This window comes from Rhinolophus ferrumequinum, chromosome 9 (genome assembly GCF_004115265.2).
Source record: "Rhinolophus ferrumequinum isolate MPI-CBG mRhiFer1 chromosome 9, mRhiFer1_v1.p, whole genome shotgun sequence".
NCBI classification, from domain to species: Eukaryota; Metazoa; Chordata; class Mammalia; order Chiroptera; family Rhinolophidae; genus Rhinolophus; species Rhinolophus ferrumequinum.
Window position 1 is genome coordinate 14,453,240 of NC_046292.1, and position 13,127 is coordinate 14,466,366.

Genomic DNA, 13,127 nt, shown 5'->3' on the forward strand with positions numbered 1-13,127 from the left:
AAAATTAATATAAGACCTGGTCTTATTTTACAACAATATAAGACTGGGTCTTATCTAACACAATATAACATAAGACCAGGTGTTATATTAATTTTTGCTCCAAAAGACGCACTGGAGCAGATTGTCCGGCTAGGTCTTATTTTCGGGGAAACACAGTAGTAAAATCTAGTACTAGGCAGTTACTGCATGATAGGCACAAATCCCAGCACTTGACACGAATCACATTGCTTGTTTAACCCACTCTATGAGTTTGGTACTATTATTCTTCCTATTTTACTTACGCAGAATCAGAGGCTAAGAATTTAGGAATTTGCCTAAAGCTGCTCAAGTAAACAGCAGAGCTGGGATTCAAACCCAGGCAGGCTGGCCCCAGAGCTCAAGCTCTTGGTCTATGTCACTGCAGGGAGACACAAGAGGGAAAGTTTGTCCAGGGTGACTAGTGCCTGACAGAAGGCAATCTGGGGTGGGGACGCACAATGGATGGGCTAGGGTGGTCACAAAAGTTTCTGACAACAGCTATGGAAAGAGGAACAGGCCTAACGGGTTTGGGACATACGTCAGTGTTGTTATTAGTAACACCTACGTCTTTGAGTGGGGCACTGAATATGCACCACGTGTGCTCTGAACGGATCTGCTCTCATTTAATGTTTGCAACCACCCCAGGGAAGGGGTTGTTATCCCCACTTCACAGATGGGCAACCAAAGGCTCAGAGAGGAAAGTTTACTGGCTAAAAAGGCCTTTACAACAAATAAGTGGTGGGTCCAGGGTTCAAGTTTAAGTCGATCCCACAGATCCTGCACTTAACCCCGAAGCCATACCGCACAAAGAAGGATCGGTGTGTGTGGTAGGCATCTGATAAAAGGTGGGGGAGCAACCCAGTTCTCCATTCTCGGCCTGTGTGCATTTAGTGCCTGTGTGCCTCCATTCAGGCTGGAGGCAGGCAGGGTATCTCCAGCTCATCTAAGCTTTGCATGAGTGTGTGTGTGTGTGTGTGTGTGTGTGTGTGTGTGTGTGTGTGTGTGTGTGTGTGTGTGTTGCGGTGGTGGTGCTAATTAAGGGCCTTGTTAAAGGGTCTGCCAACTATAATGAGGAAGTAAAATAAACAAGCAGCAGTGGGACAGGCCTAACTGCATTCACCGGAACTAGAAAACAGTGTTTGTTAAGTGAAAGCTGACACACAGCCATTCTTTCCAGGTCTTCGCAAGGACAGAACTGCATTAGTAATAACGTTAATAACAGTTCCCATTTGCGGAGGACCTACCATGTGCACCAGCCTATGAGCTTTACAGGTATATGTGAATCATTTCAACCACTCTTCATAACCCCATGAGAAAGGTGTTGCTATCATCCCATTTCTCGGAGAGAAAACCGAGGCTCAGAGATGGTCATTAGCCCAAGGTGACCCATCTGGGACTAAGTGGCAGAGCTGGGACCAGAACCCAGGTCTGTCTGGCTCCAAACCCCATATTTTAATCACAAGGAGCACTGGATTAGGAGTCCTGGAGATCAGGGTCTCAGTGCTGCTGCTAACTCCCTGTGTGGCCGTAGGCAAGTCTCCTTCCCTTTCTGAACCTTTGTCTCCCCATGGGGAAGTTTGTCTCGATGATAATCTAAGACCCACTTCCACTCAGACCTTCTGTGGCCCTGTGAACTCCCATGCCCTCCCCTTCACCCCAGCCACCATGCCCGGAGGCCCAGCAGGATGCTGAGTAACCACCCACTCAACATGACACTCGGGCACAGAAAGATGAAAACCCTCCTTATCGTGGTGGCCGCCTCCTGCCCCAGATCAGCCGGGGACACCCAGAAACCACAAAACCACAGGTTTCACTTGAACAGGGTGGTGGGAGCAGCAGCCCAGAGTCCAGAGGCGCTGAGCATCCCCTTTCCGCCATCACTTCCTCTGCCCTCACTTCTCACAGGGTATGCGGAAGTAGGGGAGGCAGGCTCTGGCTCTGTGCCCTTCTGGCCCCATTTCTCTGGGTTGCAGGGCTTGGGGTGGTGGGAACATAACTTAGAGCAATTCATGAGCTCACCCTGGGAGGCTGAGTTCAAGCGGAAGTTTTGAGACAAGTCTGATTGGCTCCAAAGGCAACTTGTGCCCCATACTCCGCTGCCAAACGTCTTGCAGCATCTGGGGTCTCCTGTCCCCCTCTCTTCCATCCTCTGAAGTAGCTGCTAAAATCCCAGACCCTGGAGTAATATAAGCCTCCTTGCGCTGATATATGTGGAGCCCACTCTCACCTCTCACCCGACACGGGCCTCCCTGCCTCACTCCTGCACACAGCAGCCAGGGCCTTTGTAAAACAAACCAATCCCAGGCATGCCCCTACTTAGAGCCCTGAGGCGGCTTCCCATCACAAGGGAACAGCATGAAATGCCAACTTCCCCCATGCTTCACAAGGCCCTGAATGACCTGGCCCCTCCACGCCCACTTCTTCCAGCCCCTTGTCCCCTTGCTCCCTCTACCCGGCCACACTGGCCTTCTTGCCAAATCCCTCACCCCGGCCTCAGGCCCTTTGCACTTGCGGGTCCTCTGCTCAGAACTCTCCTCTCCCACATCTTTGCCTAACTGCCACCTCCTCAGCCTTCAGGTCCAGCTCAGATGTCACCTCCTTCCTGGCCCGCCCATCTTGTAGCTCCCTCCCCACCTTGCAGCCACTCTCCACCACATCGCGCTTTTATTTTCTTTCCTTTCTCTGAAGTGATACATATTTCTGGTTGGTTGATTTCGCCTGCATTCTAGGGGAGGCTTCCTCCCCTAGAATGCATTTCCTCAAGGGCAGGGATTTTGCTGCCCCATCCACGTCCGTCCCCACAATGAGGCAGGACCTCATTTCATCCTTACAACCCTGCAGATGAGGAGAGGTGGAGTAACTTGCACAAGGTCACAGAGCCAGGATGTGGAAGAATGTGTGATGTCAAGGCCAGCTCTGTGAGGCCTCCTCCTTGGGTGGACGCCCACAGCCAGGGGCCCAGGCTGGAGGGTTCTCACCAGGGAGGACTGACGCACAATGAGGCTCTTGGGGAAGGTACCAAGACTGAAGAGCCTCTCCTAACTTTCCCACATGGTCCTTCCTCGGAGATATGGGACAGCTGGGGCTCACCTGTGAGGCAGGCATCACCCTGGAGATGGAAAAGCACAGAGCAAATGGCTCCCAAATGAGGGCAGACTACCAGAAACTAGGGAAACCATCACCCCACCCAATGTTCTGCAGGAGGGGAAACAGGATTAGGGAGGGGAAGGCCTCACAGCCTTGTAACCTGGGGTCTCCACGGCCAGGACCTCCTCCCTGCCTTGGCAAATGCCAGGGGAGACCCAAAGCCCAGGGTCTAGGTAGAGGACCTGCCCAGAGCTGTCAGGCCCTGAGGGCAGGGCCAGGGCCTAACAGAATGGATTTGAAGCATTAAAGCAACGACAGGACTCACATTCCTTCTTCTTTCAAAAAATATTCAAGAGCCTCTTCTAGGCATGGGCCAGTGGGCAAAGAGGTGAACAGTACACTCTGAAAATGGAGCACCGTCTGTGTAGAACCTTGTGGCAGTTTCTGTGAAGGTTAAAACACACATTGACCCTCTGACCCAGCAGCTCCACTCCTAGGTACCTGCTTGAGAGAAATGGGAGCTCAAGTCAACAAACAGACACGTGAGTGTCACAGCAGCCCAGACTGGAATCCACTCAAATGTCATCCATGGACACTGACACATACCTCAGCCCGGTGGGAGACAGAGCAGCTTAAGAAAGGAGCAGATAGATACTGGTCCAGGCAGCAACCTGGATGAACTAAAAAATATCAGTGTTGACTGAAGCTAAAGGAAACCAGGCCAAAAGTACAAGAATCCATGCAGATCAAGTTCAAAACCAGGCAAAACTAGAGGGACCGAAAAAAGGCCAGCGGCCGCCTGGGAGGGGGGTTACTGGAAGGGGCACGTAGAACTCCGGGGAGGTGGAAATGTTCTCTGTTTTTTGATCTAGGTGGTGGTTACACAGGTGTGTAAAAACCGAGCTGTACAAGATACGTGTGTCTTACATAAGTAAACCACACCACAATTTGAAAAAAACATACAGTCTTACTCTCAAAAAGCTCAGAGAGTAGCAGAACCAGAATGCTGTCATGCTGATAAGAGAGGCTGATATTCATGGAACCCCCTGGGTGTGCCAGGATGGAGTGGGTTTCTTCTGAAACTGCCCCTGGTTAAATTCTTCCAACTACTGTACAAAATAGGTCTCAATAGCTTCAGATTAGAGATGCAAAAAACAAAGCTCAGAGAGGTGGCGATATACTGTCCAAAGTGACACAGCAGAACATGATGGAGCCAGGTTTGAACCTGGGCCCACTGGTCTCCCAGGACCATTTGTGCTGCATGGGCTGCCCCACCTCCCTGGCCTGCCCACACCTGGAGGTTGCCAGTCCCCGCCCCACACCCACTCCTCTGCCAGTGACAGGGAAGAGCTCATGACCTGGAGTCTGGTGCTTCTGTGAAAGAGCTGCTTAGGAAATGCGTCCTTCCTTTCCTGTCCTCCTCCTCCCCGCTCCCTCACCCCTCTCATTGCCACACATCTGTGAGGTCATTTCAGCCCTGGACCTCTGCCCAGTAAGAAGGAACACCAGAGGCCGGGCAGCTGTGTGTGGGTCTGCGTGTGTGTACGGTATTGACCAAGGGGTTTTCTCAAACCCCGGACTCCCCCAGCCCAGTCTGTGACCCTCAAGTACCAGGAGGGTGATGTTACAGTCCCCACCCTTGGCTCCAGTTCCCAAGTGACGCAACCCAGGGTCTGGATTCAGGGAATCATAAAATGTTTATTTGGAATAACCCCCACGGCCATTTATTCCGTTCTTATCTTGTGCCAAGAGCTTTGTCAAGAGTTATCTCATTAATCCTTACCAAAGACCCTCCAAAACAGGTACCATTAGGATCTCACGTTATAAACGAGAAAAACAGAGCTCAAAAGGGTCAAGGGACTTGCCCACAGTCCTACAGTGAGGAAGTGGTAGCGCTGGGATTCAAACACAGGTCTGCCCAATTTCCAGTCTGAGCTCTGAGCCAGAGAATTATGTTTGTCCTCCTACATGTCATTGCAGGAAAAGGTCCCTTGAATCAGTCTGTTCCAGCCATGTCATTTTACAGATGGGACAACTGAGGTCCAGGAAGGAAGAATGCCTTACTCAGGCCCACATGAAACGTTAACGGCAGGGCTTGGGCTGAAAGCTAGATCCCCACCGGCGGCCTTGCGTTCAATGACCACCAGATCAGAGCGCCGGAGCAGGCCACGTGCGCCTGGATGGGGAACGTGTGGGAGGCAGGCGGGCAGGCAGGGAGGCGGGAGGCTCTGGTTCCAGGCAGAGGTAAATATTGACATGTCGGTGTTTACACTGTAACTCTACTCCTTCTGGCTGTGGCCCCAGGCCTGCCCTCCTGCCTTCCCCTCCCAGGAGGAGAGGAGTGCCTGGGAGGAGGATGGGGAGAGGAGGCTTCTGGGCCAGGGGCTGCTCCTCCTGCTCACGGGGCCATGCGGTCAGGAAGCCTGCGACATATCCAGTCAGAGGGCCCCTGGAGACTTGGGCCAGGGCCTGCATGCAGCGCCAGGAGCTGGGGAGCTGGGAATTTGGGTTGAGAGTCACAGGCCTGGGTTTAAATCCTAGCTCTGCCACTAACTGGCATGGGGACCTAAGAACAGTTGGTGAAAGGAAAGAAAAGGGCTTTACTAACTGTCAAGTGCTATGCAAAGATGAAAGACAGAAAAAAATCAGTATTTCAGTCTGGCCAACCTCCAGCCCCAAACAGCAACCCAGGCCTCTAGCCACTGCCTAATAGTTTCATTCCCGTTCCCCGGGGGCCTTTCCCAGGAAGGCAGGTCCTGCTAAACTGAGTGGCAGCTTGGGACTGAAGCCAGCATATTAAAGAATCAGGAGGCCACTGCCTAGTTCTAGTCCCTAATTCTCTGATTTTTGAGCCTCAGCTTTCACAACTCTATAATGGGGATAAACCTACTTCTTGGGGTTGGTGTGAAGATCAAAGGGATTATATTTAAGTGCCGGGCAATTGCTACATGCTCATTTCGTCCCTTAGTCTTCCCATCTGTTTAAAATGGGGGATTTGAATTAGATGGTTATGAATCCCCTTTTAATATAAGCACGCTATGGTTTTAAGATCTAGCAGCCAGGCCCACCTCCCTGTCTCTGGACCCTGAAGTTAGATCCTCTGTCAGCTAATTTCCTGAATGTTCTCCAGAAACTTGTTCCCTTGTTTATATCTCCCCTTTAGAAAACCCAAAAGCCCTGTGGGGAAGGAGCCACTTCAAGGCTTGTCAGTGAGCCAAGACAGGCCTGTGGATATCCCAGCCACCCCTGCCCTCAGGGCAACCCCCAAAGGGCAGAAGCCCCAGTGCCACTCCCTGACAATCAGCATTGGTTGTGCATTAAACTTTGCCCCCCAGACTATAAGTCTTTAAAGAACAAAAGAGTATCTCCTTATTTCAATCTCTCCAAAGCTTGGCTCCTAGAAAGCATTTCATTCCACTAACTGTTGCCTTAGGAAGCTCAAATACCACCTCTTCTGGGAAGCCTTCCCTGATACACACCCATGTCCGTGGTGACTCTGCAGCTGCCTCCCCAGGTTGGTACTTATAATTTTCTACCCTGTTTCAGAGGCAGTTGGGAACTTGGCCTTTCTCCTTTACTAGATACAAGTTCCTTGAGGCCCAGAGCCCTGCTGGTTATTTGCATAAAAGGATGATGAAAGGATGTGGGAAGGAAAGTCAGTGTCCACAGGGAAAAAGGCTTTGTGGGACCTCTGGGGCCACAGTGTCCTCTTCTCTTCATGCCCATTCTGGGCAGCATGATGGAGGTGTGGTGTGGGGAGGAGGGGGCGGTGACTAGTGTCCCGACCATCCTCGTCTCTCACAGGCCCACTCGAGCAGCCTAACTGTTTTCCCAGCCTCCAGCCTCACCGCCCCCACCATTCTCCACAAAGCAGCCAGTGTGATCACCTCAAAATGCAGATCTGCCATGTCACTCCCCTCACTCTGAACCCCACTGCCCTGAGGACGGAGCCCCAAATCTCTAACACAACCTTCCTCGCACGCGCCTGCCCCTGTCCACCTCCTAAGCATTGTCTTCCGAGCCTCCAGATGAATTAATTCCCGAACGCACCATGTTTTGTCCCATCTTACACAGAAGTGATCCCTATGCCTGCAATGTTCTTCCTGGTCCCTTCATTCTTTAGGCCACAGCTTTAATGTCATGTCCTCAGAGAGCCTTTTCTGATCCTCAGGCCAGGTTCCCCTATCCGCTCCATAGCACCCTGCACGTCTCCTTGGTAACAGCAATTGCGCTCGTAATTTCCTGCTCCATATCTGCCTGTCCACCAGACTGGAAGAGAGACATATCAGTCTCGTTCATACTGATAGCAGCCCTAAAGCCTTATATTGGTGAACGAAGGGATGAATGAATGAAGCACTCTGACTATGGCAGGGGTGCTTACCTAGTTAACTAAAAAGAAAAAATTGAGAGAAAACACAAAAAGTCATAAACGGTTCTCTCCTCACCGGAGGCATCAAAGTGTGGACTTTAGCCAAGCTGGTTATATTGGGTAATGCCTGAAACTCTCTGCTGAACCCACCTTACCCCCTTCTTGCCCCTCAAATCCTATGCCTCCCCTGACAGGACCTGGTCTCTCCATTTTTTTCTGGGAAACAATGTATTTATTCTTTAACAAACGTGAACAATATGCCTGTTTACCAAACATCGTGTCAATGCAAGGGAACACGAGTAACCCAGTTACTAGGACAGACACTGGCTCCGCTGGCTCAGCCGGCTCAGGAAGAAAAGGCACTCTGGGAAGCCCATACAGACCGGTTCAGGGGGCATGTGGCTGGCCTCACATCTTCAAATCACACTTCCCCTCCAGTTCTTAACAGTCTGCATGTCTGCACTGCATCCTAGATTGCATGCTCACGATACCCTGAGAAAGGAGCAAATCTGCCTCACTTAGTAGGAAAGCAAGTGCCAAGGGGAGAAATGGCTCACCCAAGGCCACACAGATGTAGGTGGTACATCCAGTATTCAAGTCTAGGCACTGGATTCTGTCCTCAACTCAGCTACTTACAGTAAAGATGATCCCACCCCTCAGCCGTGGCTCTAAGCTCCGTCCCTAGCTTGGAATGTGAAGGAACACCCTCCAGGTGCCCCAACAGCAGACTGGGAACACTGGGTGCTCCTCCTTCTCCTCAACCTGTCTGCCTGGTAACCCTCCAAACATCCACGAGGTTTGTGGCTGCTCTGGCACCATCTTGTTGTGTGGCCCTGGGAAATCTCCTTTACCGCTCTGTGCCTTCTGCTGGGTGGCATGAGGACAACTGGAGACAGAAGAAATTAAAAAAAGCCTCCTCAGAACCCTCACCCCAAGCTTGCACTGGAGGGTCCATTTGAGGTCTTTAAGAACAGCGCTGACTCCCTGCCAAGGGGTTAGAGACCTGGGTGGGGAGCTGGGGACCGTCAGGGAGATTCAGCCAGGACAACAGGAAACAGCGCACACACTCTCCAACCGAGCCCCTGTTAGGAACCCAGGGGCCAGGGGAAACTTGGCCACGCCAGAGAGGAGGGAATGCTGGATTTGTTTAAAACCCATGGAGCAGGAGATCCAAGGCATAAACACTTTAGCAGCCCTGAATCACCCCCACCTCAGGAATGAGCACAGGCACTAGTGTTTCGGGGAAACCAAAATGGGGGGGGTGGGTGGGGGGAGGCCTGACGTCAGCCCGTACCCCACCCACACGTGGTGGGCCAACAATCCACAGCGCAGCTCCTACTACACAGCCAGACTAAGTCTTTGACTATTTGGCCCCAGCAACGTGCCTTGCCCACTTCCCCTCCTCTTTCCTGGCTCTCTCATGCCCAGGTGCCAGGCAAGCCCCATTCTGGCCTTTCGGAGAGCATTTCCTGAGCTCTCACACCTCTGGCCCTCTGCTCTCACAGGTCTCCCCACCTCCATGTTCGTTCCAATTCCGATGCCATCTGCTTAGTGACGCTTTCTCCCATATCTCCAGCCAGGAGGGAGCCCTGGCCTGGCAATGACACTTCTGCTTTCCCAAAGATATGCCACCTGGCCTGAGGGTCCATGCAGACATCTATGGACTGGCAGAAGCTTCCTTCACATGTTTATGACAGGTTTTTTCTCCCTAGTAGAGGGCTTGGCATATTGTAAGGGGTCCATAAACCTTTGTTGAATGATGAACACAGGAATGATTCTGTAAGTCTCTTTCCTCTCCCCACAACATGATAGATGTTGATTCTTCTTCCAGACTAACAAATAGGTGAGATGTCAGGCAGAACTTCTCAACTTGAGCTTAAGGCTGTACAGAAAAGACAACTGAGCTGTATTTGGACAAAGCACTCTCACTGGGTTATCTCGCCCAATCCCACATCATCCCTGCAAGATAACCCTTATCTCATTTCACAGATGAGGAAACTAATACTCAGAGGTGAGGATGCAACTTGACCAAAGTCCCTGTGGGGAAATAAACTGGAATTCGAACCTGAATCTGTTTGATGTCGAACCTGAATCTGTTTTGATGTCTTCCTGACAGGCTGGATAGCTTCTCAGATTGTAAGGCTCTGAAAAGTGTCACCAAGGCAAGGCGACCTCTCTTTGGTGGTTTTTAAGGAGGAAAAAGTTCTTTTTTTCAAGGTGGGCTTGGGGGCAGAGTGGATAATATGACCTCACGGTCATCCCCTTTTATTGTCCATATTCTGAGAACTTAAATCAAGTGCGGGTTCACAGGAAGGGAGGTTCCTGCCACCGAAACTGTCCAAGCAGAGCATTCCAGGGGAGAGGTTCCTGACCAAGAAGGTAGGTTCGATCCAAGATGGTTTCTAAGCACCTTTGGGTATGTAGTCAAGCCATAATTTTGTTATTACTGACTCTGGAGAGGCAAGTGGTGGTGGAGGGGAAAGCAGATACTAGTGGGACGAGGAGAGAGGAAAGGGATGTTGTAAGAGGATCCTAGCTCTGGGCAGAGCAGGAGTGGGTCCTGTGGAGTCACTGGGGGACTCTTCATGTCTACAGGGGGATCCCATCCTGCTCCCACCTGGGCTCCCTCAGGCTTGGCAGCATTGTCACAGAGAAGAAGTGGTGGCTGTATCCCTGGGACTGGCAGCCACCGTCACTGGCACATACATGCCCTCCTCTGGCCCTGCATGGTGACTGGCAACCACGTAAGAGGGCACAGAGCAGGACTAGGAGAGAATTAGAGGGGCCAGTCCATGGGAAGAGAAACAATAGAGAAGCAAGTGGCTTTGGCCTCCATGATGGAGAAGCGTTCATCCTAGTGAGGTGATTGAAAAGTCTGGCTTCGCTTCCAGGGATACGACCCCTCCCTAAAACAGTTCCCAGCCTGGACCAAATGGGTTTCTCTCCTGGGGCTTCAGAAACCCCCATGAAATCTCCCTCCCCAGCTCCCTTCTCCTTGATGTCATTGCCTACCACCTCCTTTAAGGACCCATTACTGGGTGATGCTGAGGAGACCAGATCGCTGGGCACAGGGTCCCCAAGTGTCCCTTGGTCTCTGACAGCAACCAACCTGGCTGCCCATCCCCTCCACTCTCCACCCCCTTAAGCCATAGCGGGATCGATAGTCCCATACAAAGTGTCCCGACCTAGCCCTCGGCTAAGCACGGCCACCCACGATGCCCCAGGCAGAGCCTCAGTCCCGAACCGACCTGGCATCCCGGATACTCAGGTCCAACAGGATCCCGCTGTGGAACTGTCCCCGACGGCCGCCCCAGACCCAGCCCTGATAACCAGGGTCTCCAAGCCCAGTCGGGTCCAGGGACTTCCGGACGCCCCAGACCAGAACCGCACCAATTGCCCCCAACCCGATTCGGCCACCCCGAACTCTGCACACCACACCCAGTTTTGGGTCCAGCTGCCCAAAACCAAGTTCGGCGCCGCCACCCTCGACGGAGCAGAGTGTGGCGCTGCCGGGCGAGTCAAGCCCTGCCTCCGCGCCCCCCGACTCCACGCCTTCCGAGAACTGCAGCCGGCGCCCAGCCCCCCGCGAGCCAGCCAGCCCCGGGTCCCACGCCGGCGTTGCTGCCGGGGACCGTCACGGCCGGCCCGGCGCAGCACTCACCATAGCTCCCGCGCACCGCTCTGTCCGGCTCTCAGCTCCCGGCCGCGCTCCTCGGACTACGCGGCTGTCTAGCCCCGGCGGCGCGCTCGGTCCCCCGCGGGCGAGCGCGGCTTCGGCGCCGAGTCCCGGGGGGGCGGGCCCGCCGCGGGGCCAATCGCGGGGCGCGGGGCCGGGGCTGCGCAGCCAATCACACCCGGAGGCCTGCCTCCTCCCCACCGCGGACCCCCTCCCGCCCGCCGGCTCCTTAACCCTTGGCGCGTCCGCGCCGGAGCCTCGGCGGCGTGCGGACCCTGCCGCGCGGGCACTGGCGTGGTCTCCGGCTTCGGGGTGTGGGGTCCAGACCTCGTCCAGACTGGCTTTGGGGATAGGCGGGGCCCGGGGAGAGGCTCGGCTGCGTCTGGTGCGCAGCTCCGGGAGCCTCGGCGACCTTTGTCTCTTGCCCGACGCCTGCACGGGAGTGTGGCCCAAGGCGCTGCAACTGCGTGTGCGTTTGTGGGGTGTGTGTGTGTGTAAGAGAGAAGGGAGGAGAGGAGGAGACAGAAAAAGCGGGGGAGGGATGGAACCCGCGTGCCTGTGTGTTTATGTGTGACGGACAGACAGAGACTGACTATATTTGGGGTTTGTTACTGGGTGCTTCCGTGTGTGTGTGTGTGTGTGTGTGTGTGTGTGTGTGTGTGTGAGAGAGAGAGAGAGAGAGAGAGAGAGAGAGAGAGAGAGAGACACGAAGAAGGGGTGGGGTGGAAGCAGAGAAGGACCGATGGCTCTCCTGCCTGTGCGTTTGTATGTCCAGCGGAGAAACTGTCTCTACCCGTATGTCGGTGATGTAAGATGGTGAGTGAAGGGGGAGGGCACAGAAAAGGTGTATGTCGATGTATTTGTGTGATGTGTGAGCTGTACATTTGGGGCCTGTTGAATATTCATGTTGATGTGGTAGAGGGAGACTTTCTGTCCCTGTTGTAAACACATAGAGACCAAATCCCTGTGGTTGCAAGTTGCAGCGTGTGCGTATGTAGGTGTGCGCATAGGAGGGGGCATGGCTGTGACTCCATGCACTGTGTATACCGTCAAGAAAGAGCGAGTAAAACATGGTGTGTGTGTTTTGTTTGTGTGACTTTGTGGGCCTCTATATTCACGTTATGTTGAGAAAGATAAACTAAAGTGTAGGGGATGTCATGAGTGTATGTTCAGGAAAGACAGAGACATCTTGGAGGAGGTGGGTTTGGGCCTTGAAGGATGTATAAGAAAGAGTTCATGAGGCCCAGAGGAAAGAGTTGGGAATCTTGCCTACCAGTCAAGGGGTTGGGGGTAAGAGGGAGTTGAATTGGTGGGTTCTAGGAGAGAGGGTTCCTGCTGCCAGGAGGGGAGTAGGAGAAGCTGGCAGCAACCCTTGCTCAGGAGCTGGTGCAGGATGACTGGTCATGCAGAGAGAAGATCTAGGCACCCAGCACCAGGTCCCACAAGGGGCCATCTGCTCCTGGGCAGTGTGTGTGGCAACCTGGAGGGCAGGGCAGGGGCTCTGTGGAAACAACTCTTACCCTTCCATCCAATAGCACTCCGAATTCTTCAATGTGGAGGGAAAGACACAGGGAGGAGGTCGCCTGCTGAAATTCACAAAGCATGTTGAGGGCAGCACACAGGAAGCATGGTGGAGAGGGCAAGGTGGGGCCATGCCCTGAAGGTGCCCAGGTCTTCTCTGGCCCAGACACTCTCTCCATCCTGGAGGATGGGTGACTTATGCCATCAGTTGCCCAGGCCTGGTGTGGTTTCAGATTCCTGACCATGCTTCAAATGTCTTCCTGGGAATCACAGCCTGATGCCTGGAGGGACATTCTGAGATCCAGGGAGACATGAAAATGAAACGCAGTCACCCTAGCTCTCCACTTGCCAGCAATGTCATTGTGGGGGATTCCCTTCTCCTCTCTGGGACTTGGTTTTCTCCTCTGTAAAATGGGATTTGTAATTCCTACTCACCTCCCTGTACCGATGTGAAGA

At 53.2% G+C, this 13,127-nt stretch overlaps 1 protein-coding gene across 1 annotated transcript in view; it reads right to left on the reverse strand.

Annotated features, from left to right (window-relative positions):
• Positions 1-11,276, reverse strand: part of ECE1 (endothelin converting enzyme 1) — a 98,016-nt gene extending 86,740 nt beyond the window's left edge. The window contains exon 1 of the mRNA XM_033113970.1: positions 11,136-11,276. Within this exon, the coding sequence (XP_032969861.1) occupies positions 11,136-11,138 (3 nt within the window). The 5' untranslated portion in view covers positions 11,139-11,276. The remainder of the gene's footprint in view (positions 1-11,135) is intronic.
• Positions 11,277-13,127: the final 1,851 nt, after the last annotated feature.